The sequence below is a fragment of the Siphateles boraxobius genome, unplaced genomic scaffold, assembly GCF_051911475.1.
Source record: "Siphateles boraxobius isolate OS27281-9 unplaced genomic scaffold, OSU_SipBor_1 31, whole genome shotgun sequence".
Classification (NCBI taxonomy): Eukaryota; Metazoa; Chordata; class Actinopteri; order Cypriniformes; family Leuciscidae; genus Siphateles; species Siphateles boraxobius.
The window spans coordinates 7,449,230-7,477,175 of NW_027508931.1; the positions used below are offsets into that span (position 1 = coordinate 7,449,230).

General features: G+C 36.2%; 1 protein-coding gene across 1 annotated transcript; it reads left to right on the forward strand.

Annotated features, from left to right (window-relative positions):
- The first annotated feature begins 401 nt into the window (after positions 1-401).
- cracr2aa (calcium release activated channel regulator 2Aa) lies at positions 402-26,450 on the forward strand. Its single transcript, XM_077193631.1, has 18 exons — positions 402-739; positions 5,573-5,833; positions 7,439-7,550; positions 7,698-7,887; positions 12,607-12,753; positions 14,234-14,324; positions 14,768-14,863; positions 16,878-17,065; positions 19,225-19,296; positions 19,376-19,421; positions 19,504-19,595; positions 19,866-20,217; positions 20,638-20,770; positions 21,960-22,041; positions 22,190-22,304; positions 23,330-23,431; positions 23,682-23,758; positions 25,184-26,450. The coding sequence occupies exons 2-18, from the start codon at positions 5,639-5,641 to the stop codon at positions 25,266-25,268; spliced, it is 2,175 nt and encodes a 724-aa protein (XP_077049746.1). The 5' UTR covers positions 402-739; positions 5,573-5,638; the 3' UTR covers positions 25,269-26,450.
- The last annotated feature ends 1,496 nt before the right edge of the window (positions 26,451-27,946 follow it).

Below are 27,946 nucleotides of genomic sequence, written 5' to 3' on the forward strand. Positions count from 1 at the left end.
TGGATGTTACTGTCGGTCGTTTAGTAATTCTATCGTAAAACAGTTGACATAAATAATGTTTGTTTCGCTTTTTACATCTTACCTCTTTCAACGTCAAACTGATGCTTCGCGCTCTGATTTTGTGACCAGTAAACCCCGCCTACTTTGATTTGAATTGTAATCTCAATCACTTTGGTGAGCGCTGTTGGACCGCTGTGGTTGACCAAACTAAAATGTAACTTTTAAACATTTTTGTCATCCAAACAATATACAGAACACTGCGTAATGGAGTGCAGCAGATCAGTATACGAAATTAAAATATTCAATTTACTACTCTGTCATTTTATTACATAACGTTAACGTTAGTTTTATTTAGTAATGTAAGTTACACGACCGACTTCCGCGTGCGTTCCTCCGTTGCTATAGGAACAGACGGATGCAAGTCCACGTGGACGCGAGTGTCCCTCCCCGTGAACGCGCAGTAGTGAGTGTTTGATCAAACTTGTCGCCAGCTTTCTTTTCTCATGTGTCCTTAACGCGGTCAGCTTCAGCTTCAGTTTCAGGATCTTCTGGACGTTAAATTAAACTTCAGCCTCAGTCTTTAACTGCTTTGCAGAAATTGTCTGCAGTCAGTGTCACTTCAAGATTGTGAGAAAATGTTTCACTCTTAATAGTAACTTAGGTAGACTAATTTTCAATAAGATATTGTCGCTTCATGGGTGGATTTTATGAAGTAACATCATCGGCTGCCAGTTTAAAGGTAATTTATTTTTTTTTTTTTTATTTTTTTACTTAGATCTGCGTATAACTTGACCATGTCTGCGTTCTGTGCTTTGGCAACTCTGAACAGGAAGTGTGAAAGAAAGTGTGTGAAGGAATCTCCTACTGAGAGGAGGAAACAAGTGTTCCTGTTTTTATCAACTGCTTGTAGAGTTGCATATTGTTTTTCATGTTGTACACAACTTTTTCACTTTGGTCCATCTATGAAAGTGCATTTTTTGCCTTTGAAATTGCACTTCACTTTCTATGTGATAGGCAAGAACAGTGTATTTAGTAACACAACTGTGTTGTTCTCTTTTAAATTTAGAGACTCCCTAGGCATCGTCTTTAGCTACTGTGCCAGTACAGTGTTGTCTAACTAGACTGGCAAGAAAAAACTTTCCTGATAAAACATAATGTTTGCATAGTGTAAGATCTTTGTTGAACCTACCGGGACACACTAATTGTGGATGGTTTATGCTAAACTAAAGAATCAGCTGATGATAGTGTTCCTGTAGGTGTAACGTTACTATATATATATATATATATATATATATATATATATATATATATATATATATACACACTGTATACTGTAGTCAACATTTGAAGTGGATCAAAACCTTTCATCAAAGTTATACATGAATTTTGAACAATACCTGTTCTTGTCTTAGGACAACTTTGATTAACTTTTTTGATTCACTTCAAATGTTGACTACTGATCCAGTCTGGTTTTTAGACATGATATTTAAGTTTGTCCACGCACCTTCAGTAAACTGTTTAAACTCCATAATACAGTACAGTGTTCTCTTCATTAACATGGCAGCATTGATAAAATTTTCATGCAAAGCAGTAATGATATTCCTTTTGAAAGAAGTTCACAAAAGGATGATGTAGCTCTGGTGAAAGGACTCAATAGAGCCAGAACTCAATAGGCTAAGATCAACTTATTTTCTTTTCCTGAAATGTAGTAAAGACTTTACAAATGATTCTATAGATAGACTGGGGTTCTTTAAACTTTATCAGGTCAGGTGACCATTTGTTATACTGTACATTACCATTCAGTATTTGAGGTCAGTCCTTGAGGTCCTTTATTCAGCAAATATACATTAAATTGATCAAAAGTGCCGGTTAATTACAATTATATTTCAATTAAATACTGTTCTTTTTAACTTTCTATTCATCAAAGAAACCTGAAAATATTAAGTATGTTTTCAACATTGATAACAATAAGAAATGTTTCTAATAAGCATATTTGAATGATTTCTGAAGTATCATGTGACACCGAAGACTGGAGTAATGATGCTGAAATTCAGCTTTGCCATCACAAGCATAAATGACACTTTAAAATATATAAAAATAGAAAACAGTTATTTTAAATTGTGGTTATTTCACAATTGTACTGTTTTATTGTGTTTGATCAATACAATTACAGCCTTGGTGAGCATAAGAGATTTCTTTCAAAAACATAAAAAAACCCCTCAAAATCAAGATAACATTTTTCACCTAAAATTTAAAGCCAAATTAGCCCTACAGGGGGAGAAAAGGACTTTAGAAAGATGGCAGCATAATTTTATTTTTACACAGATAGGTAGGTCTATTAGTAAATTCTGTTGTCTTTAGTTATCCTTTCCTTGTTACCTGAATGTCTTAAAAATGAATAATGTTAAAAGTTTAAATTCATACAAAAACAACAATGTTAATATCTTGACTTTTTAGAGTCTAAAATATACTATTAAGAATAAGAAAAGCATAGCTATTTAGATGGTGCAATACCCTTTTCTCACTTTTGTATTTCAGAAATGTACACATCTCTGGAAGGAAGTTAATGTGCCTCAACTTGGCCATTTTGGTGTATTTTTTGTACTAAAATATTGTTAAAATTGGTATGTTTAATGGAGTTTTTTGATAAAAGGAAAGAATATACATTACTAGTTTCAACAATATTTACATTATATTTAGGCATTCCTCTTTAAATACTATAAGTCTAATTTGTTTGAAAATTCATCACATTCGGTTTTTGACAATTGAAAATGAGTAAAGTTAAACAATTTGCCCATGGAGCTGCATTGAAAGCACTATATATCTTGGATTTAACAATTTCGGGCCTTTAAAAATAAACTTACTGTACCAAAAGAAAAGTTGAAGAACCAGAACTTAAAAGGATATTGAGATATCTTTAATACTTCTTGAGTTACAGGTATGCACTCTTTGAAGAAGAGTTTTTTTCCCCCATTTTTTTAATTGTCACCATCGGAATGTAATGAAACAAAGATTGCTAACGTAAACATATTTAACTACTGACATACCAATCTCCTTAAAAATAAAATAATGATGCTGCCATTTCTTTCTGAAGTCATGTTACCCCCTGTAATTTAGGTCCATTTTGACCCTAAAGTCATTTTGGATTTCTCAAATATTCATCCAAATCCATTATTTTGGCATTCATCACTATTTATGTTTGTCTTTATTCAGAATCAAAAATGTGGAAGGAAGTTTTATCTGAACTTTGTGTTTAACACATTTTTTTCCAAAATGAGTTAGATCTAGTCTTGTTGAAGAGGCTGTGACATAAATTTGCCTGTGGCTGACATGATTTTTAGCTTTCCTTATTGGGCTAGTTTTGAGTTTGTGATTATTGGTCAGGTTTATAACGCCACTGAAAGCATCATTCGGTTTCACAGCAAACTTGTGGATTTCCCAGTCAATACACCAGACGAAATGCACAGCACCACTCTGTGGCATGGCTTGTCAGCTTCCATCAATCCCATTAACGTTCAGCTTGTGGTCACTGAACAAATAACGTCTGTATTCCCTTAATAAGAAAGACAGTGTTCCAGTCCTCTAGTTTCTGCTATTCTTGGCAGCCAAGGACTGATTGCTTTTTTGTCTCTCCAGGTTTTTATCCAACAAGACCCTTATGAAAGTCATATGCAAGTGCCACACATAGTTTGTAGGGGTTGATGTTCTCTTAATTAAAGTTCCTTTCAAAAATTTTCGGAGAGGCATGACATGAGTTTTTACTAAGAACCCATCTTAAAGTAATTTTACATGTGATACGCTCATGTACAGTACTAAATAATTACAAACAATATGTATGTTCACTCCAAAGTTGCGAATTCAACCTTAACTTTTATAAAACATTTGTGAATATGTTTGCCTCATATTGGTACATTGGTATGCCTCCTAATCATCCCCATATATACTCATTGGCTTCATCACTCTGTTTATCACTCTGTCTCCACTTGTGTGTGGTGGGCGTTCTGGCGCAATATTGCTGCCGTCACATCATCCAGGTGGATGCTGCACATTGGTGGTGGCTGAGGAGATTCCCACTTCCATATGTAAATGGCGTTGAGTATCTAGAAAAGCGCTATATAAATGTAACAAATTATTATTATTATTATTACTAGCCGTCAAAGGGTACATTTACATGACAACGATACACTAAAACAGCGTTTTTCGTGTACAGACAAACAAACCACCATGAAAACGACAAAAAAACGCTGTATTATACATGCCAGGCCTGTAGTTGGCGACATCATTTTGTAAAGAAACACTACACACCTATAGACCTTATGCACCAGAGAAACGAGGGCGCCGCCATCTTTAGAATATTGTCTTTGAACTTCCGTTTTTGCGTTCGCTCTGTATATTTCTATGGCATCGCTGTCCAGGAGTAATTAGCTGGTGAAGTTGATTTATTTATTGTAGAGTTAATGAAAGTTATCATGAGCATTGTAATGTTTATCATAAGCATTTGTAAAGCATATGTCTTAGCAAATGGACCTTGGAAATGTTTTAAACAAGCCGTTCATTCATAACTACGCAAGATCGCTGTGAAAATACAAGACCGGAAGTCAGAAGACAACGAGCTCAGCGCTGAAAAGGGGCGTGGCTACATAAGGTCTATAGATTGAACACAAGCAACAGCATAGCAACATGTGTATAATAACAACCACTTAGAACATATTAGAAACCACATAGAAACACCCTGGCAACCACTCACAACATCCTAGTATTGTGGCAGCAAGTTAAAATAAAATTTAAAAAATAAATGTAACATTTTTTTTTAGAAAATAAACCACTAATAGAAAATGTCTATAGTTACATAATCGTTTTTTTGTTGTTTTTGTTGTTTTTTTTGTAATATAACTGTTTTAAAATAAGTTTCTTATGCTCAACAATGCTGCATTTATTTGACTAAAATTATTACTGTTATGACTTTTTTATATAGATTAATATATTTTTAAAAATGTAATTGATTCCTGTGATGGCAAAGCTGAATTTTTAATATCACATGATCCTTCAGAAATCATTCTAGTATACTGATTTGCTGCTCAAGAAACATTCTTATTGCTATCATCAATGTTGAAAACACTTGTGCTGATGTATTTATTAGTCTTGTAACGCCTTACAGACCACACACATTTGAACACAGCTCTCTAGCAATTGAAGGCAGATCCATCTGTGGTTTCTCCTCTTTAATACCATTTTCTGTAAATAAACAGAACAATTAATAACAATTCAGCTATAACATGTCGAATGGGCTGTATGCAATGATGCTTTCTCTGAATTCAGAAAATGGACATGTTTATGACCCTCTTTACTCGAAAAACATAACCTGTCTAAATATACACCTTGGCGCTTTCTCTCAATCTGTCGTTCTCTTTCTTTTTAAGGCTCTTTCTTTTCCTGTGCCCATCTCCGTACCCTCGTTGTCTAATTAAAGAGGTGGTTGCTAAGAGATGGTGCTTGGCGGCACTCTAAGAGGATGTGATGTGGTGTAACTCAAAAGCTTTGTTCTCTCTCTCTGCTCTTCTCTTCTGTCAAGGGCTGACCCATGTGAGGAAGGAGAGTTCGCACACACATACGCACACACAAACACACATACACACACATGGACACCATGGCATCTTTCTCCACCTTCAACACCTGTGGCTCCAAGGTGGATCGGGCGTCCCATCGTAGGGGAGAAGACAGGCAGGGGACGCCCAGTGACAGCGACTGTAGTGCTGTGCTTGAGAAGACCAAAGAGTTCTTCCAGATTTGTGACATAGAGAGCAAAGGCTTCATTACACGACGGGATATGCAGGTAAGGATGTTGGGAAGGGAAAAAACGTAAAAAAAGGCGTTTATGTGATTTGTGATTAGGGAGTTTTATTGGTAAAGAAGAATGAAAACACCCAAAATGTATCATCTGGTTTTCCTGGCATTCTTTCCGCTGCAAACCATGAGCTAATTAAACCAAATTGTGTTTGTTCACCCATTAAATTGTTTACTTGCAAAAGAACATAAACGGCGTTTAAAGTAATTCACTTAAAAAAAAAACCAAATAATTAATGACACAGATTGTTAAATATGTAATTGGCAATTTGGTCTTGAAAAAGTACAAATTAAATGCAACATGCTTCTGTACTTACCTAACACAAAATAACAAAAAATATATATTTAAGGGTTCTTACAGTCTTGGAAAACTTGGATATATCAAGATTTTTTTTTTAATTGTTATTTATCTATCTATCTTTCTATCTATCTATTACATGTTTATTTTAAGGTCTAAAATATTTCAGCTATCAGATATAAAATATATCAGCTAATAATTGTGTATATATAGGGTGGATGTTCCGCTTCTTCTTGCGGATGTCAGAATCGAAGGAGCATGTGAGACCGTACTGGAATTGGGGTGGGCGTTTTGAGACCACCTCTTCAGTTGTATTATTGTGCAGATTCGATCACCTCTCCCATTGATTGTACATGCTTCATTTGAAGTCCTGCCCTGAAGAGCCTCTTTCAAAAGCATCACAGCTTTGATCCAGTGTTTGTGGAACATGCATTAAACATGGGTTCCTCATCTTTATTTAAATTATGGCTCTTATTTTTTCAACCAGTTTGGAAATAGATCCCACGGTTTTAAATCTTTCTATTATATCTTTGTGAACATGCTATGAAAACTGTGACAAAACATTTACGTCTTTGACAAAGTAACTTGCATCACGGGTCTACCACATGTTGGTCTGGCAGAAAACGCTGACAACACTATTGGCGTTTCAAAGAGCAGCTTTTTTTTCTAAACCTTCAGGCTGTTAAAAAGAAAAGGCTACAGGAGGTTTATTACTGTTGTTAGAAACTGTCACGTTGGTTTGCGGAGGAAAAGGGTGATGGCTCACAGTTTGTGTTCATCTTTACGCAAATGTTTTCACACGTCTGTCAGCATTTACAACTGACTTTTACGAGTACAGAAAAGGCCCAAATTATTCTGGGACAGCTGATACTAGAGCATATCTGAGCAAACATTTGTCATAGGGTGTGGTATTTGCTTCCTAAGAATAGTAACGTTCTTGCTGTGTGTTAACTGGGTTGATCACTGTAAGATACAGCGTGTGTGATTTTAAAGCTGTCAAACGTCAGCCTTGTTTAAAACTTTTGTCATAACACACAAATAACCTAGTAGAGAACTGAGGAATATATGGTTTGGTTTGTTTTTATAGTGAAATTCAGTTCATGCTTCATAAAACAGGGTTTTGATTTACTTTGTAAGACCAATTCAATTGATTATATTTGATTGGTCGTCTAAATTTAATCATAAAAATGTTTTAAAAAGATCTGTTCATTTATACTCTTAATCTGCTCAGTTTTAGGGGACGCAAAATGCATTGTGCTTCTCATAACGTCTGTATCATTTGTCATGTTGTTGTAGAGGTTAAATGGAGAGCTTCCTCTGAGCGCTGAGGAACTTGAGAATGTCTTTGACACTTTGGACACGGATGCCAACGGATATCTGACCTTTGAGGAGTTCTCTTCTGGCTTTAGTATGTTTCCATTGCATTGGCGGTTCGGATTTGAATTCATAAAGCAGTCATTTAAAAAGCACACACACTTTTTCCTTGATGTATACTATATGTTGTATTTTCCGTTGTCTATATCATTTACTTGCTATTGTGTTTATGTCTATTCAGGTGAGTTCATGTTTGGCACTGGTGTGGCGCCAGTAGAGCCGCATGTAGGTGAGGAGCCGGTCTCAAGAAAGACTCCGGAAGTGCTCTACGAGAGCCAATGGGAGGAGAGAATCAGCAGGGCAGAGGATGATGAGGAGAAACACTTCTGCATGCTAATGGAGAAACTGGGGGCGAGCAACATCTTTGAAGAGTGAGTGTCATTTCAGTCAGCCACATTTACTGGAAAATCTACCGCCTTTTTGAAATGGATCCTATGTTTGATTTTCTTTTTTAGTTTGTTATATATTTTAGTGATGGTTTAAACATCAGTGGACGTTTTCTTGCATGGAACTACACTAGCTAAGATACTGCTTTCATGTTTCAAACGCATTATTTGTGTATTTCTATCTATAATAACTACAGTTATTGTAATTCTAAATGTCATAATCATATAATTTAAATAGTGTATTTACACTAAATTAACAAGCCATAGGAAGTTAATATATAGATATAAATTCCCCCAAAACAGTCAATGGTAAGAGATAGCACACATTTACCCCCTTGTCCTGGGAATCTTTTTAGATTTTATATCAAATCAGGGAACTACACTGCGACCAAAATGGTCGCATATGCGACCTTTTGAAATGCCATTGCGACCCTAATTTTTTATGGGTCGCAAATGTATCACTGATTATTTTTGTACCTATGTTTTTAGGCAATATGCTATGCTTTACTATGAGCATTTATTAAAACAGAAATGTGTATTTTAAGAATACGTTTTATAACGTGCTCTGAGCATTCAACACATCAAGTTGGCTTCAGCCCCGCGACCGTTACTTAGATTAAAACGTACCATTGTATCAGTGCTGCGCGAGCTCTCTCTCTCAGAAACACGGACGCGCGCACACAGAGAGAGAGAAGATAATTGTAAAATGAAAATTGGCTATAGTTTAAATTTTGTTCTTGCTTGTTTTTTTTCTGTCAAAATGTCAGAAAGCATTTTGTATTATCCATCCGTGTTTTTAAAATTCGTTAAATGACGGCCGTTTTACTGCTAACACAGCCCTCATTATAGGCCTATGTCGGATTCATTTAACTTATACTTGATATTATTTTTATAATAAGTGATTTGTTATGCTATTATTGGACTTCTTTCTATTCATTGTCAACTGTTTTCTATAAATATGTTTGTATTGGCTAACATTTATTCAGCTAATGCGTGTCCTGTTTAAAATGTGCAATGTTCAAACGCAAAGACAGCACGTCACAAATAGAAGCCGTTTTCCCTGGATATTGGAATAATAAATACAACACTTTTTTTTTTCAGCATTTTTTTTTTTACTCTTTTCTAGGGGTTTCTTAATTTTAGACAAGTTGACCAGCACACATTATATGCAATGCAATATAATGCATGCGTGTCCTATGTGTGACATATTTTGCACACAGGTAAAGGTGCCCAATATCAGTCATTTCTAAAGTAAAAAAAAAAGAAAAGAAAAGTGTTTTTAAAAATATCTCTTTATTTGATTATCAGTAAATTTGTTTTCTATACAGAGATATCGACCATAACAGCAATATTAATATCGGTTATCGGTATCGGCCACAATTTTCACATCGGTGCATCACTACTTACGAGTTCACGAGTCTGCCCATCTGTGCAAACCAGAGCATGTTGAAATCCATTTTGCTCTTTATTGTGTACAGTATTTTCTATTGCAGTAAATCTATCCCAACCAATGTTAAAGAAAACAAAAACAAGGCGGCATGTGGTTTAAAACATGGCAAGTAAAATAAAAAGCACATCTGTATGCAATACAGTTTCATTATTGTTCATTATTATCCAGAGCGGCTTACTATAAATAATTTGTGCGACCAAATCATATTTTGCGCTAGTAACTGAAAAAGTTAGTAGTGCAAGTGCCACCAGTGGAAAAGGTTAGTGTAGTTCCCTGCAAATATCAAACTTAAAGAGCTTATATATTTTTAATATTGTTGTAAAAAAAAAAAAGTTATACATTGTTGTATAGAAATGTCTTTATTTTGTAAAGTTTTTCCTTTTGATATTATGATTATTTTAAATTTTACTTTGAGTTTGTCATAAAATTAACTTGTTGCTGATTTGACGTTAAATAAATATATAAGAGACAGCAAATTCCCAAACGAAGGCACCTTTGATAAGACCAAGGGATTATAAAACGGGTCAATTATTGTCTTCTCATTCACCATATGGTCAGTTGAGCCCATTTTTGTTACGCATGACCGAATGCACATTCAGCAAACTACCGCCACTCCTAAAAGGCAAACGGTGATGGTGGAAGACATCAATTATAAAAGTTCATCGTTCTGAGTGACTGTAATCCTTGTGTACAGTTATTGCTTTTTCAAAGGGGAGCTGACAGTTTGGATTAGATTCTGATATGCATTTCTAGTCTCAGACTTCACGGCCACCGACCGTTTGCTGAACGTCTGATGCATATGGCACACAACACTTCAGGAGTTTTACTGTCGTCATCTGATTGGTTGAATTTTCCAGGATTAACGGGAGACGTGTGTCGCGTTCTTTAATGGTCCGACTGGAAACGAGGCCGTCATTATGCCAAATCCCCTTATGGAATAAGAAAGCCGTCGTGTTTACGCCTGTGACAATAAGCACTTATCAGGATTAACTAAACGTTGGATTTTCAAAAGTATGTGAAGCTACCAGCATCATTGTTGCAGTCTGTTATTGTGGGGACATCGACTTTACATTTTCACGCCCCTAAAAATGACGCAGAACAAAATTAACTGCGATTGGTTGCTTTACATTTTGGTTAGACGTAGGGCAAATTCCTATCGGAAGTGAGTATCCCTTTGCCCTCCTCACTCTGAAGGGCAGTACATTACCATAAATAATTAAATTAACCCTAACCCTTGAAGTCACCATTGCATGTTCCCTTTGCTAACGGACCTGTGGAAGGGCCCTTCGTGAAGGCATTTAGTTGTTCACTTTCATTTAGAATGCGCCTACAAATGACAGCCCCTTCTGAAGTGCTCTTCAAGGGTGCAAAAATAGTATTTGGAATTCACCCATAATCTTGGGCCGTCCTTGGCCAATAAAAGCTGCTATGGAGTTCAGACATTCTGCTGTCAGTCTGAAGGTCTGGCTACGCGAGGCTAATGCATCTCATATATCAGCGTAAATATACGGAGCCCCTAAAGGGACATGGTGGAAAAAAATATGAGATGGGAGGAAAAATAATAAGTCAATGCTTTTCATAGAAGCTTTGCGTTTGCCCGCAAAACATTTGCGTTCCCCTGCAAAACTTTGTGTTCGCTCGTAAAATGTTTTGCGTCTCAGGGCTTGACATTAACTTTTTGAGGCACTTGTCCTTCGGACAAGTAAATTTATGTTTCACTTGTCCATGCACAAAAGTCACTTGTCCGGGTAAAGATTTATAATTTTATCTAGGGCTGCACGATTTGGGGAAAATGTCATATTCCTATTATTGAGATCAATATTGCGGTTGTGATATGCGATTGCGATATAATAAACAAATGGTTTCATGAGTCAACTTGTTTGGTTCTAAACCAAATGCACACACAGATTAGTGATAATTCTGAAATTAGCAATAACAACTAAATGATTGATAACACCTATAATGATCAATAAGCCATTGATGTTTGGATAAAAATGAACTGTCTAACAGGTAGGACATATACAGAAATTGAATAAAGTTATCAAACAGTCTGCGCAGCATAAATTATAAATTATATATAGACTACTCCTTATTAAAGCTACACAAGTTCTTTAGTCAAGAGCAGTGAGTAATTTTCTCTGTTCCCTTTGTTCTTTCATTAACTTTACTGACAGAACACTTTATTAGTAGCTGGCCCTTTAAGAGCAGCCGCTGTGGACAGAGACGCGGATCTCACACGCGCCTCATTCTCTCACGAGTCACAACTCTTTATGTCCATCATAAGACTGCTCTTGTGTTATGAAGATACTCGACAAATGACATTTTGGCTTAATTGTGTGTGTTGATGTTCGTTCAAGCGCGAAAGAGAACTGTATTCTGGCGCGCGGTCTGTGCATGCGCATCATACTGGTGCGCGTCTTTCTGCGAGTCACATTCAGGACATTCACAGGCCATTCACATTCAGGACATGTCTTCGTTTCAAATCTGTAAAATTAAATCTGTAAAATAGACGTAACGAGTGGCACATAACGTGAAGTAACATGGCATTTTATTTTGCTTGAAATTTAACTTGTCCGGTCGGACAACTAATTTTCTCTTCTACTTGTCCTACAAAAAATCCACTTGTCCCGGACAAGCGGACAAGCCTTAATGTCGAGCCCTGCGTCTGCTTGCAAAACCTTCTGATCTCTTTGTGAGCAAACGCAAAGTTTCTCGGCGGGACGCAAAACATTTACGAGAGAACGCAAAAGCATTGACAAATATTTTTTGCTCCATCTTATATTTCTTTCCTACACCATGTCCCTTTAGGGGCTCCGTATAAATACAACCTTTTGTTTAAGTTTTATTTTCACACAGTCGTGATGTGTAGTTTTGATTTCCTTTCAGGAGACCTATTGCTATTGTGAGCTTTTCTTTACTACAGAAAACTCGGTTAATTATCACCATGATTGAGAAATAATTAATTTCCAAGACCCAGGTTACTTTACTGAAAACATAATTGTAAAATTAAGAGTTTGAAGTTTCTTACTTTGGGCCTTTTATTTATTTATAGACATTTTAACAGTCAAACATTTAATATAGTGCAGTGCTTGTTGAAGCACATTGTTTGTGGAGTGTGATGCAAGATACTACAATAGATAAAAGTTACTTTATGTAAAGATAAAACATACAGCAAACTTTAAAAACTGAGTGGTTGTGGATTTTTTTTTTTTTGGTAAGATATATGATGCAGTAAGTGTGTTGTGATGTCACAGTCCAGGAGAGGTGCGGAGTCTTTGGGCCCAGCTCAGAAGAGATGAGCCTCACCTCCTGTCCAATTTTGAGGAATTCCTTTCCAGGGTCACTTATCAGATCAAAGAGGCCAACCAGGAAAGGACAGAGATGGAGACTGCCCTTAAAAGGTCAGATATCACTTTAGAACTTTTGTTCCTTTTAGAATGTTAACACATCATGCATTTTAAAAAGGATGTTATATTTGTAGTCATATACAACAAGACATTACTACCATAATTGAAAATTTTCTTAGGCCGTGTGTCCACCAAAGCGTTTTTTCACGCAGCTGGCGTAAAATTCCAATTGTTTTCAATGGGAGCGCCTCGTTTTTTAAACGCCATGAGCGTAACGAGGCGCTGAGCGTATATTTAATGCTCAAGCGCTGAGCGCCCGGCGTTTTTTACTGGTCGCCTAGAGTTGAAAAATGTTCAACTTTGGGTAAAACGCTGCGCTCATCACTGTCACTTTTTACACAGCCGTCCAATCACAGTGGAGGAGGGGCGGGACAAATACCACACGACCAACTGTCACAACATTCTTTCTGTACAACGACGTCAACCAGCAGAGCTAACCGAACAAAATGGATGAAAAATAAATTTTTAGTATGAAACAAAATTATCTGCGAAATCAGTTACAAGTAAACTGTGCTGCGGATATTCTGTATCATAGCAACGAATCGTCTCAACTGAAAAAACGCAGCGCTGCCAAAACGCTCTCAAGCGCCCACAGCTAGGCGTTTTCAGCAGAGCGTCCAGCGTTTTCAGCCGGCTAAAAACGCTTTGGTGGACACACGGCCTTAGGGTATGTTCACACTTGGTTCTTTTGGTCTGGACCAAAAAAAGAAAATGATAAATATAGTCCTGGTTCGCTTAGCGTTTACACTGTTATTTTTAACACCGAACCTAAATATACAAAGCAAAAAAAAAAAAAGCTTTTATGATGAATATTTTGCAACAGAACTTGTCGAACATCTGAAACAATGCTGTGTGCTGGGCTAAATGCGTTTGCTGTATGTACGCACATATGATAGAGCTGACAACTCATTAGAGTTGAGCTTATAAAATGTGTAAAGGGAGTCAAAATAGCGTCAGGAATTCCTCAGTTGCAATCAAACAAAGATCTGCTTCGAGGAGACAGGGTTCTGATGCCTGTACCAAACTGTGATGGGCAAAATTGTGACTATGATGAGAAAAAATAGTTAAAAGCAGACCGAGACCCATCTTTTCATCGTTCTATGTCCCCTTGTTTGGGGCACACCAGAGTTTGGATGGCAGCGAGACTGCTGGCTTGATAGCAATGTGTACTGTGCCTTTTAAAGGCATATTTTTGAAATCTGTCAGTCTGACCTGCCAGTTATCACATACGCATGACATTTATTGTAAATGAAATATAATATCATGCTGCTTTTTCTCCTAGAAGATTTCTCTAGCTGCCTTTGTTTCTAACTTCAATATTCTCTCCCAGCAAACCGAGAGAGAAAAAATTTGAAAATGAGTTAAAAAAATAGAGAGATCTTTCTCATTCCATGAATGCATTGAATAGTGTTTAATACTTCGATGTGACCAAATGACTTAAAAGCTTTTTGATTGATCCTGACATCTTTAATAGGAAAGCGGTGACACATGATGATGAAATCCAGAGGCTGTATGAAGAAATGGAGCAACAGATCAAGAATGAGAAAGACAGGATACTCTTAGAGGTGAAGCTTTTATTACAATTGGCCATTTGAAATAACCCTAAACCCTGAGTATACAATATATTAACATTAACCTCAAATTGTGCACTTTAAGGAAAGTATAAAGGAGGACTATAAATTGAAGAGAATAAATCTCATAGAACTGCATTGAAGGAGGGATCTGAGGCATATGTAGAGACCAGAATATCATAGAGATTTAGGAAAGGCGTCTTTTTACTTTGACCAATAAAGAACTATTTATGGTCTTTAGAGATTAAAACAGCTCCTGATGTTGCATTATATATGTTCCTTTGATCAGATATTTGGTTCCTGGGCTCTTGTAATTCTATCTGCATTTTCTTCAAATAAAGTTATGATTCTACAGTAGGAATAATAACTGTTATTATGTTTTTTGGTGGAAACTATAGTAAATTGGTAAATTTTTATGTGATCTTTATGTTCTCCAGGATACTGAGCGGTTCTTGTCTCGCAGTCAGGACTTGGAGCATCAACTTTCCACTAAGGAGAAAGAACTGGAAATTCTTTCTAACAAACAGAAACGGGTTTGTCCCAACAAATACCTTTGTTTGTTTACGTAGTCACCTAACCAGTTTAACTAGTTACATGTATCAGGTAATTGCTCATACATTCACTATTTGAATAATACATTGCAGTTAAAGCTGCTGTAGGTAACTTTTGTAAAAAAAAAAAAATTGTTTACATATTTGTTAAAACTGTCATTATGTCCTGACAGTATAATATGAGACAGATAATCTGTGAAAAAATCAAGCTCCTCTGGCTCCTCCCAGTGGCCCTATTGCCATTTGCAGAAATACACCGCTCCCGGTCAGAAACAACCAATCAGAGCCAGGAGGAATGTCTTAGCAGTGTCAATCACGCTAGTGTACGCGCTGATCACACCCCTCTCTTGCACAGCGCGGGTGCGTACCGTCGTTCAAACTCAAGATTGCCGGTGTGCTGCAGCTGTGCTAATGGCGGAGAAACAAACCTAAACTGCCAATTTCTCGAGTGGCACCTGCTCATAAAAGACATAGGTAAAAGGAAAAAGACCGATGACAATAAACAAGCGAAAAAGAAAGAATTAGACAGAGCCCATTGACTCGGTGTCAAAACTCTAGCCACATAACATGTAACGTTAGATAAAATGTCACGCACTGTGACAAGCAACAATTGAAACCTGCTAATTCACTGGCTTGTCATGTTGCTGAAATAATGTACCAGCAAACCTTATCTAGCATTACATTTCGCTAGAATAATGACTTACATACTGTAACGTTAGTTACCGTTATATTAACGTTATCTTACTAGCTATTTATAACTTATAGAAACAGTGCAACGTTATAAAGTTACATGTATTGCAAAATACGTAATGATTTGAGGACCAAGTTTCTAATCAAAGTATGGGCAGGCCATAGTCAATTTAAAGCATATTGTTGATGTTTCGTCCCTATCAGTGAATGTGCCATCACTGTTTATAATCTGCCGTCGGTGGTCCTGCTTACTAGCCTGCGCGTTCACGGCAGGCTCCGCTGTGGGGGAGGAGCTGTGGAGGGAGGGCTGTAGCGCAGCAGAGAGCAAGGGGGTTGGACCTGTAAGTTGTGCTTGTTCAAATTTTCAGGCTAAGTCAACGTTTTCTCAAAACTCCCTACTGCAGCTTTAAATAAAATTAAGGAAATGACAACCAACTGCAGTGAAAAAAAGAAAATTATATTTTGAAGATATTTGATTAGGAATTACACAGAGTGAGCTCTTTTCCAGAAAGAGTTTTAATTCTGAAGTAAATTTTACTCAAGAACAAATTCACATCTAAATTTTAAGAACTCTAACTCATATAAATATTACTCAGGTTTTACATATTTTTCTCAGATTGTTTAACACAATCAGCAGGTGTTGTAGATCATTTGCTGGAAATTTTTGTTCAAATTTTGGAAAGCAGTGTGTGACGCACACAAAAATAAATGCTGATCTATACACACAATAAACAAAACCCAGCAAAGCCTTTCAATGCTAATGAATGAACAGAAAGTAACAAGTCTTAATGCTTCCTTTGCTTCTCTCATTACAAGCTTCATTTACTTCTCGTCTGTGAACAACTAAACCAAATTACTTTCTTTATTGCTGCAATGCAACTTTGTGCAAAAGTGATTAAACTTACTATCAGTCTCTGCTAATGTGTTTGACTTTTATGTAAAGATCGAGCTAGAGTTTGGTACTGCATGTTTGGCTAAAGACATGATATTGTGTCCTTTTTGTGTGTATATTTAGCTGCATAGCTGTGTGTAAAAGCATGGGTGCAAGAGCTTTCTTATCAATTCATTCCTCCCACAATGTCCCAGCCAAACATTCACAATAACACTTCCAAGGCCATCTCAGTTCTAGATAGTGGTGTAAATATGCATGTCTGGCATGGATGCCAAACATTTGTGTAAAACCTGATGGTCATGTTATCCAGCATGATTTGAGACTGTTTTAAATATATTCTTGTGCTTCAATTGTTTACATGATAGCTCAAATGTTTAATTTGTGTGTACACATGTGATATTTGATCTCTGTTAGCTGGAGAGTCAGTGTCGAGAGCTGCACAGCGAGCAACGAGAGGTGGCCGTGGAGAACGTCAAACTCAAACAGTATAATGACGACTTGAGCCGTGAGCTGGAACACACCACCCAGGAGCTGAGCCTGGCCCAGGAGCAACTCATGCTGCTGCAGGATCAGTCCTCACGCCTGCACGAGGAGCGAGAGATGTGAGGATGTTATGAAATGTTAGGATATTGGATGTTAGGAAATCATCTAGATTAAAAGCCAAAGCTTATTGTGAAAATGCAAATAAGCAGAGATGTTTTCTTGATATTTGTAGTTTTGAGTAATCAAAAGAGGTACTACTATCTAATATCATACATGTATCATACAAATCTAATATACATTATTTATATACAGAGTGCTTGTATGTACAGTTGGAATCAAAATTATTCAACCCCCATTGCAAATCTGGTTTATTGGTAACATTTACAGACTTCAGCTGTTTGCAATGAACAAATCAAACAAAAGTAATTGAATTAGCTCAACACAACACAAATGTTTCAAGTGTTTTATCCTAATGCAACTTTTAATGACTTCTGCAGTCTCAAAATTTTTCAACCCCCTAAATAGAATCCCTCACAACAGCACAAATCTGCAAAACAGGTGTTGTCTCAAACACACCTGATGCTACTAATCAAGGGCTTCATTAGTTGCACCAGGTGTGCTTTAGCTAGAACACATGAAATATCTGAACTCTCTAGGTGTGTCGAGTGTCATGTTTGGCTATATGTTAGAAATATGGCTAAGTCAAAAGAAAGGTCCAAAAAGTTAAGAGAAAATATTATCGCTCTTCATACACAAGGAACAGGATACAAAAAGATAGCGAATGCACTAAATGTTTCTAGAGAGACCGTTGGAAGTATAGTTCGCAAGTTCAAAGTTAAAGTAATAGTGGTTACACTACCTGGAAGGAAGCTATAAACGGCTGCAAGCAGATTTCTGAGAAGGCAGGTTCAGAAAAACCCTCCAGTGACTACAAAAGACCTGCAGCAAGACCTGGTGGCAACATGCACTGAGGTTTCAGCTTGCACAGTAAGACGTGTACTAAACGCATGCCAGAACTCCACGAGTACACCACTGCTGCTGACCCAAAAGCACAAGAAAAGTCGGCTCCAATTTGCTCAAAATCATATAAATAAGCCACAGAAATCTTAAGATTCTGTTCTGTGGAGCGATGAAACTTTTCGGCTATATGGATCAGCGGTATGTCTGAAGGAAGAAGAATGAAGCATTTTTTGAAAAGAGCACACTGCCTACAATTGAGCATGGTGGTGCTCGGTGATGCTCTGGGGCTGCTTTGCATTATCTAGCACTGGATATCTGCACCGTGCTGAAGGCATGAATTAATTTTTGGGAAATCAGGAAATCCTTGGAGAAAACGTCAGTGAGGTGGTTGAAGCTTGAACGACATTGGAACTCCCAACAAGTCAATGATCCCAAGCATACCTCAAATTCCACCAAGGCTTTGTTACAGAAGAAGTCCTGGAAGATTCTACAGTGGCCACAGTCACCTGACTTGAACCCCATAGAAAATCTTGTGGGATTTGAAGGCGGTTGCAGCACCCAAACCCAAAAATATTACTGAACTGGAGGCCATTGCTCATGAGGAATGGGCTAAGATTCCTCGGAAACGCTGCCAGAAGCTGGTGTCTGGTTATACATCTTGTTTGCAGCAGGTCATAAGAGCAAAAGGGTGTTCTACTAAGCACTAAAGATGCTTGCCATGAAGGGGTTGAATAATTTTGAGACTGCAAAGGTCATTAAAAGTTGCAGTTTCAGTTGAATTTGGGGAAACCACTTGAAACCTTTTATGTTTTGAGCTATTTCAATTACTTTAGTTTGATTTGCTCATTGCAAACAGCTTGAAGTCTTTACATTTTGCCAATAAACCTGATTTGCAATGGGGGTTGAGTAATTTTGGATATATATATATATATATATATATATATATATATATATATATACACATGTATGTATGTATGTATGTATGTATGTATGTATAGAAAGTGTAATTTATTCTTGTGACAACAGCTTAATTTTCAGCCTCATTACTCCAGTCTTCAGTGTCACATGGTCCTTCAGAAATCATTCTAATATGGTGATTTATGCAGCATAAAGTAAAGTTAAATAATATGTCACAATTCCGTTTCTTGATATTACAGTAGTGAAAATTAGATTATTTACTTAGGTATTTATATGTTTATTTAATGTTGGTTTCTCATTATGTCAATTCAGTTAGCTTTTGTACATTTTCCCTTGTTTGATTTATTGTCAGTCTTGTTGCTAAACACATTGCCATTAACAGAGTTTGTGTTTACTACAGGGAGATTTATAGGGTTACAGAAAGCCTGCAAAGAGAAAGGGCCAGTCTTCTCAAGCAGCTTGATTTGCTAAGGTAAGACATTTCTATAAATGAAGGAGAAGGTCTTTATGTTTGCCCAGAATTGAAATGTGTTCTAATTAATTCCTCCTAGGGAAATGAACAAACACTTACGAGATGAAAGAGACATGTGCTATCAAGTAGGTTCATGTAGACGTTATATAAGACATTGTACTGATCCTGCATTTTGACTATTTCAAGTAATTGTTTGCTGTCTCTCAGAAACCAAAGACTGCTGCTGCAAAACTCTCATGGACACAAAGGTCTGGATCAATTCCTGTCAATCACGCTGAGCGGAAGCAGTCATTCAAGAGGTAAGGCTGTGTGAAAATGCCATCTGTACACTCACCGGTACTCAAGATGAAAGGATACAGTGAACCTGCAAAATCAAATAAGATTTGAGTCTCCTGAGAGAAAAGAACTAGTCATCTTAGACCCAAGTTTAATCAAAGCTTATTGTGAAGACGTCAATAAGAAGACGTTTTCTTGATATTTATAGTTTGAGTTATCAAAAAAGATACTACTACATCTTGCTCATTTCATTTTGGTGAATAAATTTAAATATAGGCTGTTGTTGTCTCCAGTGACGAGGATGAAGAAGTTCTGCTGCATTCTAAGCGGAAGAACGTGAGTGGCGTAAATGGGCACAGCATGAACCTGGAGGACATGGTAGATGGGCGACCTTCTTCAAAACACCAGCTTCAGAGGATCATCTCAATCGAGGAGGACCACCTCCCGCAACTCCTTCAGCGGGGTTATCAGGCCCAGCTTAGAGAATGGAGTGAAGATGAGGAGTTGGAGGAGGGCATTGATCTTCAGATGAGCAATATTTACCCCACAACCAGCACTCCGACCTCTGTTTCACCCCCTCTAGGAGTCGCACACACGCCCACCTCACCTAGGGGACAGCCTGTGGGCAAAGAGACAGCCCACTCGGTGAGAATATGACCTGATTGGCCAAAACATTTGTTGAGGTTTCAAAATGAGTACACTTTTAAAAATAAAGGTTCTTTATTGGCATCAATGGTTCAATAAAGAACCTTTAACATCCATTTGATCTTTACATTGCACAAAAAAGGCTCTATGTAGTGGAAATTGGTTATTGAGATGAATAAATGTACCTTTATTTAACCAGGCAAGACACTTAAGAACAAGTTCTTATTTTTAACAACACCTTGGCAGGAGAATTAAAATCTCCTGAAAAACATACAAACATACATTGCAATACACACACATATATACATTCAATGAAAATAAAATCTTCACATTTAAGTTTGTACATTGTGTATAAAATTTGAGCATTTGGGTCAAATGGATCCTGCTGATAGAGGTCCCCTTCCATCATTTTTTTTCCAGGATGAAGGGTCCAGTTCAGGTCCAGATCGTTTGTTTAAGATCGTTCTGGTTGGAAATTCCAGCGTGGGAAAAACGTCTCTTTTACGCCGCTTCTGTGATGACTGTTTCCATCCTGGTACATGTGCTACTGTAGGTCAGTGGCCTTCCCTTTACTTGTTAATGTTTTCTAGTGTCTATAGGTAGTTTTGATTTATTCAACCTAAATAGCCTCAATAAAGCACTAGTTCACCCAAAATGAAAATTGTCATGATTGACTTACCCTCATATTGATTCAAACCTATTTCTTTGGGTGTGAGGCCACAGCTTGCTTCTTAACTTGTCACCATGTTGTTGGGTCTGTTAATTCTCCACGTTCTAATGACAGTGAGACCTGTTAAAAGATATTTAATCTCACAAAACAAGGTTTTACTTTCATCCTTTAACACACTCAGGACTATTTCAAATATAACACTAAGTATAGATGTCATAGACTTTTGTAATAGTCTTAACTGCCCATTTCATTGTTTTTTTTATTGCGTCAATAATAGTACTTATTATTATTTCTATTTTTATATCTTATGTTTATCATTTATTTAATAGAAATACTGTAAAAACATTAATATTCTGAAATATTACCATTTAAAATAACTGTTTTCTATTTAAATATATTTTAAAATATAATTTAATCCTGTGATGGTAAAGCTGAATTTTCAGCATTGTTACACCAGTCTTCAGTGTCACATGATCTTTCAGAAATCATTCTTATATGCAGATTTGGTGCTCAAGAAACATTTCTTATTATCAGTGTTGAAAACTTTTGTGCTGCTTAATTATTTTTGTGGAAACTGTAAAATTGATGAATTTCCTTTTTTGAATGTTCCTTTTTTTTTACCATGTTACCAAGTCACTGTTTTGATCAATAATGTGTCCTTTCTGAATAAAAGTAATAATTTCTTTTACATTTTTTTTACTAACCTCAAACTTTAAAAAAGCTTTACAAAATAGCAATGTAGCAATACCATGATGCAGTAATACCACAGTATTTTGGATATGTGCTATGATATTGATCGATTATCATATTCATTACATACACCATGATATTTCCATGGCACTTAAAAACAATAACATGAAAATAATGTGTCTAAATTTGCATGATTCCTATATTGAGCTGGTTTTAAACATTTATCAATAACTTGGTATTGACTAAAACTACAAATCAATTCCATCTGCCCTTTAGTCAGGGCTTGTGCGCGTGAAAAAAAAAAAAAAACATGAAGCATTAAGTGCCAGACCCCCTTCCTCCTCTTTCAGACTGACTTCTTACATGTGTGTGACGTGTGCAGGTATTGACTTCAGTGTGAAGACTCTAACAGTGGACAACAGCCAGGTAGCTCTGCAAATGTGGGACACAGCTGGACAGGAGAGGCAAGTGATATTTGCTAATAGAAACGAGTTTAATTAGGCATAATCTGCATGTTATCAGAGGCCTAGTTGTTTGTTGATCATGCCATTGTGTCTGCTAACTGAGAAAACGGATGAATGCAAAAGTTCCATTGTGGGTTTCCACCGTCAGGTATCGCAGCATCACCAAGCAGTTTTTTCGCAAGGCCGATGGTGTGGTAGTGGTGTATGACATCACTAGTGAGCAGACTTTCACGGCAGTTAGGCAGTGGCTGACCAGCGTGCAGGTGAGTGATTCATTTCCACTTTCTTTAGGACTAAAAGACAAAAATGTATGCTTATGTACACATAAACCTTTAAAATGAAGTTTTTTTAAAATATTGATTGAAATTTTAATGAAATAACGTGGTAACAATATATTTTGTCGAATAAAATGCTCTCTAGTTATGAACATGCCTCTTCCACTTAAATTATAAATACGTCCTACTTCCGACTAGTAATTGCAAGTAGCAATTGGCTTTTTTGTTTATTTTCCTTTTCCATTTGTTTCCATCAGTTGTACAATGTGGTTTTCTTTTTTTATGTATTAGCTATTGGCCTGAAAAAAATAATGTGCCGATAGTCGTCATAAGGAAGAAAACTGTGTTTGTCAAACTATACTGCCATTCAAAAGTTTGGGGCAAAAGTATATCAAAAGTATATATTATATATATATATATATATATATATATATATACATTTCAAATATATATATATATATATATATATATAAAGAACAAATTATTACTTTAGTTCAGCAAGGATGTATTAAATTGATCAAAAGAGACAGTAAAGACATTTATAATAAAAGCATACAAAAGCAAAAGTGATTTTTCTATTCATCGAAGCATACTAAAAAATGTATTATGATTCCCACAAAACTATTTAGCAGCACAACTGACTTTAGCATTGATAATAATAAGAAATGTTACTTGAGCAGTAAAACAGCCTATTAGAATGATTTCTGAAGATTCATTTGACACTAAAGACGAGTAATAATTCTGAAAATTCATCTTTGCCATCACAGGAATAAATTACATTATAAAATAAAACATTTACACAATATTACTGTTTTTACTGTATTTTTCATCAAAAAATGCAGTCTTGATAAGCTTGAGAGCAAGAGACTTTAAAAAAAACATTAAATCACAAACTTTTGAACAGTAGTTTATATCTTAACCAAAAAAAAACGCATTTCAAGTAAGCAAACGGTATCATCACTGCAGGTTTTAATAGTTATAATGGGAAGGGGTTGTCATTTTTCATACTACAGGAGGGAGCAGGTGAGGATATTCCCATAATGCTCTTGGGGAATAAGACAGATCTAGACGGCCAGAGAGTAATTCCGCTGGAAATGGGAGAGAAACTAGCCAAGGTGAGTGAATCTGGGCCCTGGACCTGGCACTTTTGGATCACCATTAAACATATTAAGCATGGCACTCTTGAAATGAACAAGTAAAAGAACAGACTCAGACATCACAAATCAGTGTGTAGTTTGATGAGATATATGAAGTGGTTTCCTGTCAGTTACTGTTGCGTGTACTCAGCAGACATTAAGAACCACACTGAATGACATAAGAATGACTCTTTATTCTTAACATACACTATTCTGTTCACTCTTTCAGGACTTTCAATTTATCTTCTATGAGTGCAGTGCTTTTTCAAGCCACAATGTGACCGAGTCCATGATTCACATGGCAAGGTAAGAGTTCATGGTAACACTTTATTTTACAGTGTTACATGTACTTACTGTACATTACATTTTACGTTACATGCACTTACTGTAGTAATAACAGTAGATTATACATAATAACAAGCAACTTTCCCCAAACCAACCCCTATTCCTAACTCTACCATATAGAAAGTAAATGTTGTTAATTGATATTACCCAGTACGTAAATGAATAAATACACTGTAACAAGGACACCTTAAATAGTCTAATTGAGTTCATTAACAAGTTTATTAAATTACTAATTTCTTTCAAAATCAGAATATGGAAGAGTGTTTTTATGTTCCAGGTATATTCTGTGGTTCACTTAGCAGTTTAATCTGACCAAGAACCACCCTATTCTCACAGAATGCATTTTTGCTTTTCACTGTGTAGAATGTCCATGGTTTTTCTATGTAAACATGCGCTAGACGGATGTATTTGACATTTATGCTCATGTTTGTGCTCATGTTAAGCTCAAGGCTTAAAAAAGTTCAACATTTAAAAAATGCATCTCTATTTCACTGACCTTGAATGCAAAAATGCATTTTGTGTGAACGGGCCCCTTAGACAGGAAATGACTGCCTGACAACCACAAAACAAACCACGGATTGTTTCGTTTTTACATGTTTGGTGCCGGGTTTATCTGTAATCTGTGGTACCACAATAATAGATCAGTATTAACAAAATGGCACATTGGTCCTAGTTGTCAAACAGTTTTATAGAAAAGATTGAAAAATAAGAAATGTTGAAGAAGAATTTCTGTCCATGCACAACAAATAAATACAGATTATTCCACTTGCATAAACGCATGATGAAATATACACTTCTACTTGTGGCTTTTTAGTTTGCTTTGCTTGCTCTGAAGTGAATCTTGAACAAAAATGTTATGCCACCAACCTTAGTTTGCAAGTTTAAAATCCAGTGATTAGGTGGTTTTTGTATTAAAAAAAATGTTTGTGCCTTGTAACCGTGTCTGTTTCTGTATTGTTGTTGTTATTAATACAATTTAAATATTAAATTAAAAACAAAAAAATTGCCTTAGCAACTAACAAAAAAGTTGAAGTTGAAGGATCAAAATGATAAAAATAAAAAAATGTAAATTAAAAAATGTAACTAATTTTATTTTTAAAAAATTGGGGGAAAATGCATGGCAAAAATACTAAAACTAAAATTTTGATAAAAACATTGATAAATACTATAATTATATATTGATAATACTAATAATAAGCTTCAGTAAGTGAATAAACTGTTAGCATAACAATTCTTAATACCTGGAAAAGTCAATTGCATAATGAAACTGCAAAAATTATCGCTTTTCACCACTAATGTTTCAGCCAGCTCATAATTCACACATTATTATTTAGTTGCATTGTACTGCACCTCATATGATGTGACACTTATTTCCCTCTCTGCCAGAGTTCTGAAAGAACAAGAGGACAGAGAAAAAGAGAAAACGGTGTCGCTAGTAGACAGCGCAGCTAAGAAGAAGTCCTGCTGCTAGTAGAAAGCCATCCATAAACACTCACAGACACCTTGGTGTTGGTCTTGGCTGATTTTGGTTTGTCTTGCTCTTATCTTCCTGTTTTCTCCAATATCAGCACTTTTGTATGACCACTGTAGAGTTAAAAATGTTTGGTCTTTCTTTTTTTATAAACCAGTTCCTCTTTAAAGTGTGAAACGGATGAGTTTTATGATAACAATTTAGATGTAGGGCTTTAGTGCACTATAGTTTTGTACACACTAGAATTCATCAAACGTGTCCCTATTAAGGTCATTTAAAACACCCGTCACACTATTGAAGTAAACAAAGTTGTATTTTCGTATTGACTGTTGTTGTACTTTATCTTTTTAATATGAAGTTCTAGGAAAGTGTATTTTAAAATAGCAAAACAAGCTCCTACAGATGCTAGTTTGTTTACAATCGTTTGCACAAATGTATTATTTATTACTTATGATGGATTGAACATCTTAAATTATTCCTTTATTATTCCTAGCAAGCAGGAATGATGGAAAAATGTTTCTATTTGCTCTCACCAGCATGAATATTTTTAACACACTGCCATGAAGCAAGCATATGGTTTGCATGAGGATTCGGTTTTAACAGGGTTCAGTGTTGTTGTTTTTTAACTACATTGAAATGATTGATCTATTGAAATAGATTTTGTCTAACATTGATTTCAGAACACTTTTTGATTGTATTGTATGTATTGTGCCAACAGTAATATATATATATAGTGTATGTCTGTCTGTATTTGTAATTTAATGTAGTCAGTGTTAAATCAGTGCATAAAGTCTAGCAGAATTTATTACTCTTCACACTTACCATAAATAACAATTTCCTCACATTTTTAAGGAAGCATTAATTGTCCACCAGACAGTGGACTTTTGCACATCTAAGAAGAACAATAAGGCTTATACTGTGTTTTATCAAGTCGTTCAGTTTTTCAGTAGTCACAATATGAGTCTTGATATGTAAATTGAGTTTTCATGTGGATTCACACATTGATTCTCTATCATAGCTGGGCAGAATACACTAAATTTGAACACCATGTGAACGTTTTAGATGATTTCACGGTCACAGAGTCTTGTAAATGTTCCTGCTTTATTATATACATGTGTAAATATTAAATAGAAATGTATTTTGAGGGAAATGTTGGAATAAAGAATACTATGTTTGCATTAATTCTAGCTCGTGCTTTCAAGGAAATGGCAAGAGGAGGCATTACATGCCAGCTAACAATAAACACTAAAAAATAAGAATTTAGGTATTGAAAAGGCATTGTTCTGAAAGCTTAGCCTGAGGTTAAACCGGTTAATCCGGTTTTACCTGTTTAAATAAAGTATTTAAATGTTTAAAATGCATAGACAATTCATGTATTTTTTTCTCTGAACTATTTTATTTATATTTTTTTTATCTTGCAGATACTCTTTACACAGCGGGATGGTTTTGCGGTACTTATTTATTTATTTTATTTTTTTAACTGGCTATACTAAAGGAAATATTGAACGTGATGAATTAATATTACCAATGGACCCTACTGAAACATTTAGTGCTGCATATTGCATGTTTCCCATACTAATAAGAATGTGACCCTGGACCAAGAAAAACCAGTCATAAGGGTAATTTTTTTTGCAATTGAGAGTTATACATCACCTGAAACCTGGATAAATAAGCTTTTCATTGATAGATGGTTTGTTAGGATAGGACAATATTTGTCCGAGATACAACTTTTTCAAAATCTGGAATCTGAGGTGGCAAAAAAAAAAAATATTGAGAAAATCGCCTTTAAAGTTGTCCAAATTAAGTCCTTAGCAACGCATATTACTAATGAAGGGAAATAAATTTAATTTACACCATTGATTTACCACGACTAAACCTTTATACACACATTTCATTAAAATATTTCACCAGGAACATATACAATTATACACTTGACTTTTTTCCAAATCTTTCTCTCATTTTTTTAAATATGCTCTCAATCAGGGATGAGGTTACAGTCTAAATCTTAAGTCACACCTGACCTTAAACAGTCCATAAAGTGTTCTTTTATTTTGCCATTGTCCCAGTGGCCTTGTGAGGGCTTTGACTGTATCTCGGTGGCTGACCACACTCACGGCAGCGACCCCGGCTACACGCTCGCACTTCAGCATCCTTAGTTTGCTCCAAGAACAAGTTCATCACAGTGTCCAGTCAGTATCTGGTGTGACCACCATTTGCCTCACGCAGTGAAACACATCTCCTTCGCATAGAGTTGATCAGGTTGTTGATTGTGGCTTGTGGAATGTTGGTCCACTCCTCTCCAATGGCTGTGCGAAGTTGCTGGATATTGGCAGGACCTGGAACACTCTGTCGTATACACCGATCCAGAGCATCCCAAACATGCTCAGTGGGTGACATATCCGGTGAGTATGCTTGCCATGCTAGAACTGGGATGTTTTCAGCTTCCAGGAATTGTGTACAGATCCTTGCAACATGGGGCCGTGCATTATCATGCTGCAACATGAGGTGATGATCGTGGATGAATGGCACAACAATGGGCCTCAGGATCTCGTCACGTTATCTCTTTGCATTCAAAATGCCATCAATAAAATGCACCTGTATTCATTGTCCATTACATACGCCTGCCCATACCATAACCCCACCACCACTATGTGACACTCGATCCACAAGGTTCACTT